Source organism: Chrysochloris asiatica, unplaced genomic scaffold, assembly GCF_000296735.1.
Source record: "Chrysochloris asiatica unplaced genomic scaffold, ChrAsi1.0 scaffold00061, whole genome shotgun sequence".
Taxonomy (NCBI): domain Eukaryota; kingdom Metazoa; phylum Chordata; class Mammalia; order Afrosoricida; family Chrysochloridae; genus Chrysochloris; species Chrysochloris asiatica.
Window position 1 is genome coordinate 15,274,819 of NW_006408579.1, and position 3,735 is coordinate 15,278,553.

The 3,735-nt window shown below is 38.3% G+C and overlaps 1 protein-coding gene across 1 annotated transcript in view; it reads right to left on the reverse strand.

Moving 5' to 3' along the window:
- Nucleotides 1–878: 878 nt before the first annotated feature.
- TMPRSS7 (transmembrane protease, serine 7) overlaps nt 879–3,735 on the reverse strand; it is a 70,504-nt gene continuing 67,647 nt past the window's right edge. Inside the window, exon 15 of the mRNA XM_006864186.1 lies at nt 879–1,098. Coding sequence (XP_006864248.1) covers nt 928–1,098 — 171 coding nt within the window. The 3' untranslated portion in view covers nt 879–927. The remainder of the gene's footprint in view (nt 1,099–3,735) is intronic.

Here is a 3,735-nt window from a genome sequence, read left to right on the forward strand (position 1 = left end):
GTACTGTTAAATGAAAGGTCAGCCGTTCAAATGCACCAGTCGCTCCTAGGAAACCCTATATAACTTCACTACGAGTCAGAACAGATTCAACAACAACATAATAAAAAAAAGTCCCTTGTATTTCAGCTGCTGGCCAGCATTACCACAATTTCCTTGAATCCAATATTTAAGTCCAAACTACTATGATTTTCATTCTACAATTTTAGTCAGGTTTTATCTGTTGGTCAATTGGTTTCTCTGTATACAACGTTTCTGTATGCCAGGCTGAAGGTACCACATAATCTAACATGACTAGGGTTGCAATTTGCAGGTGATCATAGGGATGCCACAGGATCAGGCAGCATTTTGTTCTGTCATACATGAGATCTCCGTGAGTCCAAAGCCAAGTAGACAGCAGCTAACAACATGGTTAGGTATTTAAAGGATTTAATTGGATTTAAAGCAGCAACACAGGCACTTTCTCTTCAGTAACTGAGTTTTGATTTATTTACACTTGAAAACGGGATGTATTTGTGCATCTAATTTCCAGGGAAAGTGAAAGATCAGACATATTTGTTTGCTCTTAATGGAATTTATTATTTCAATAAATCAATACCTACAAATATCTTTACCTTGAATGGGAACATACAATTATGACATAAGAGCATCTTATCCATTTTTTATCTTAGAGACTTGGTTCATGATGGTATTTAGCTATCTCCCGTCTCTGACTCGAATCTATGAACCTTTGATACTTAAGAATGGAGATACTTATATCTCAGACACAATTTTATTGGAATAAAATACATATTAACCTGCCTGTATTTCAACAAATACAAAATGCATACAATGTAACATTCCTAAAAGAAAAAAACTGAGTCATTTTATTTGATATTTATTGCATTCTTTTAAAAGAATCCATCCCATGAATCATAGAAAAAAATCCAGTTACAAAAGAGACGGGACATATTTGTGGATCCAGGGAACAAAGTTTGACACCCTTGTGTAAACACCAGGAAAGCTTGGTCTTCCACATCCATATCCCCAGCTAACAATGCCAGTCAAAATCCATTTTCCATCACTTTTTCTTCGACAAGATAAAGGTCCACCAGAATCTCCCTGCACAAGAAGATAATATAAATATAAGGTGCATTTGTCCCATGATAATCAAATTTACTCACTAACATATCCAATGCACTGTATTCGAAACTGCCTTTCTAATCAGTTTTTGCTTGGCTAATCACTATGCAGTTTGAGAAATGGCAAGCAATAATGTGGAACTTCTTATGTCATTGTAGGTGTGTTCTTCCTACAGTTAAACAGCTGTATTCATTTTGAAAAACTTGATTCTTTAGACTCAGAGCAACCTTGAGAGATCCTTGCAGGAGAAAACAATTACCACAGACAACAAACAGCAATTATTATAATGTTGTTAAGCACTGCTGTGTCAGTTTCTACTCATAGCAACCATTACATAGGGTTTCCGAGGGGCGGCTGGTGGGTTTGAATCGCCAACCATGAGGCTCAAGCTAACCTGGTATGGTGCTGTAGGAAAAGCAATGGATTGCTAAACATAAGGTTGGCAGTTAAAACTTACCACTTGCTCTTCAGAAACCCTACATAGGGTTGCTGTGAGTCAGAACTGACTCAATATTACTTAATAACAACAATTATGTTGTAAATTTTCTTTGGGGTCATTTAATTCTGACCACCACCTTAGGAGATAGGGTTACTTTGGTGGGTTTGCCTCTATCTCCTGGCCATGCAACTTTAGAGGATGACTCCTGACCCAAGGAGGGAAACTGAGACCCTGCTTAGTCAGATCCAACAAAGAACTCTAAGGATCACTGGCAGTTGTCATACACAAACACCCCCTCTTTAGAGTCCCTTCTACTCCACAAAGCAAATGCTTATGTCATTCAACAAGTAGCATAATTCCTACAGTATCACTCCTCTAAATTGTAATGTCTGGTTTTTATTTTCCTAATTTGGAGGGAGAGAAAAGCACTTTATGAGACTCTAGGATGCAGATTTTAAAATGCTCCAAATTGGCCTCTGTGTATGTGGAACAGTGCTCTTCAACTAACCAGCTGCCAAAAGCACACACAACATTACAGCTTTAGCATAAGAGAGACAAGGAATCTAATTCCAGCTCAAGCATCCTTTTACTAGGTGTGTGCCCTTGGGCAATTTATGTAACATTTCTGTGCCTCAGTTTTCTGTTCAATAAAATGGAGAGGAAAGAATGATGTAAAGGAATGAGATACAGTACTCAGCACAAAACAGGGGTCCAGTAGAGAGACATCTTTGTTGGGAGTTTTTGTAGCTTAGTAGTTAAGGTTATGGAAAGCAGCGGGAGGGGCTGCCTCCTACTGCCCTCCTCATCCTCTAGGCTGTCATACCTATCTGATACATTCTAATCTGAGTGTCTGAGAAATGTTCCCTCAAAGGTGACCTCCAATTTTACCACACTCAGGGGACATACCACAGGTCTACAGATGATTGTCCTCTTTCACCTCTCCCACATCCTTTTAATTTTCCCCAGCCTTTGCCTCAAGACTACCACTTGGAGGTCAGTTTGTCCACTGTGGGGACTTGTGTGTTGCAGTGATATTGGAAGCTATGCCACTGGCATTTTAAAGATCAGTAAAGTCACCCACGGTGCACAGGTTTCAGCTGAGTTTCCTGATGAAGTCAGACTAGGAAGAAGAAGAAATGGACAACTTCCAACTACTTAATCACTGAAAACATTATGGGTATAAATGGAACACCGACAGCATCATAATATTGAATACTGAAACATGATGAAGAGCACCAGAATATTTTCAGATACTGGAAGATGAGCACTTCAGGTTGGAAGGCACTCAAAAGATGACTAGGGAAGAGCTGAATCCACACAGTAGAGTTGACTGTAATGATGCAAATGGAGTAAAGCTTTTGGGATCTTCATTTGCTGATGGGGCACAACTCAAAATGAAGAGAAACAGATGTAAACATCCATTAATAATCAAACATGAAGTGTACAAAATATGAATCTAGGAAAATTTGAAATTGTCAAAAATAAAATGGGATGTATAAACATTGATGGCCTAGGCATTAGTGAGATGAAAGGAACTGGTATGGGCCATTTTGAATTAGACAATTATGTGGTTTACTATGCTGGAAATTACAAATTGAGGAGTAGCGGCATCACATTCTGTCACCAAGCAACCAAAAGAACATACCAAGATCTGTACTAAAGTACAACACCTAAAAGGAAGATCCGTTAATATAACTTTATTCAAATTCATGCACCAACCACTAAAGCCAGTGATGATGAAACTGAAGAATTCTACCAACTTCTTCAGTCTGAAATTCATCAAGCATGCAATCAAGATGTATTGATAATTATTGGTGATTGGAATGCAAAGCTTGGAAACAATGAAAAAGGATCAGTAGTTGGAAAATATGTCCTTGGTGACAGAAATGATGCTGGAGATCACATTATAGAATTTTGCAAGACCAATGACTTCTTCATTGCAAATACCTTTTTTAAACAACTTAAAAGACGACTATACACATGGACCTCACCAGATGGAATACACAAAAATCAAACTGACTACACCTGTTGAAAGAGATATTGGAAAAACCCCATGTCATCAGCCAAAACAAGGCCAGGGGCAGACCATCAATTGCTCATATGCAAGTTCAGGCTGAAGCTAAAGAAAATTAAAACAAGTCCACAAGTGCCAAAATATAACTTTGAACATACTCCAC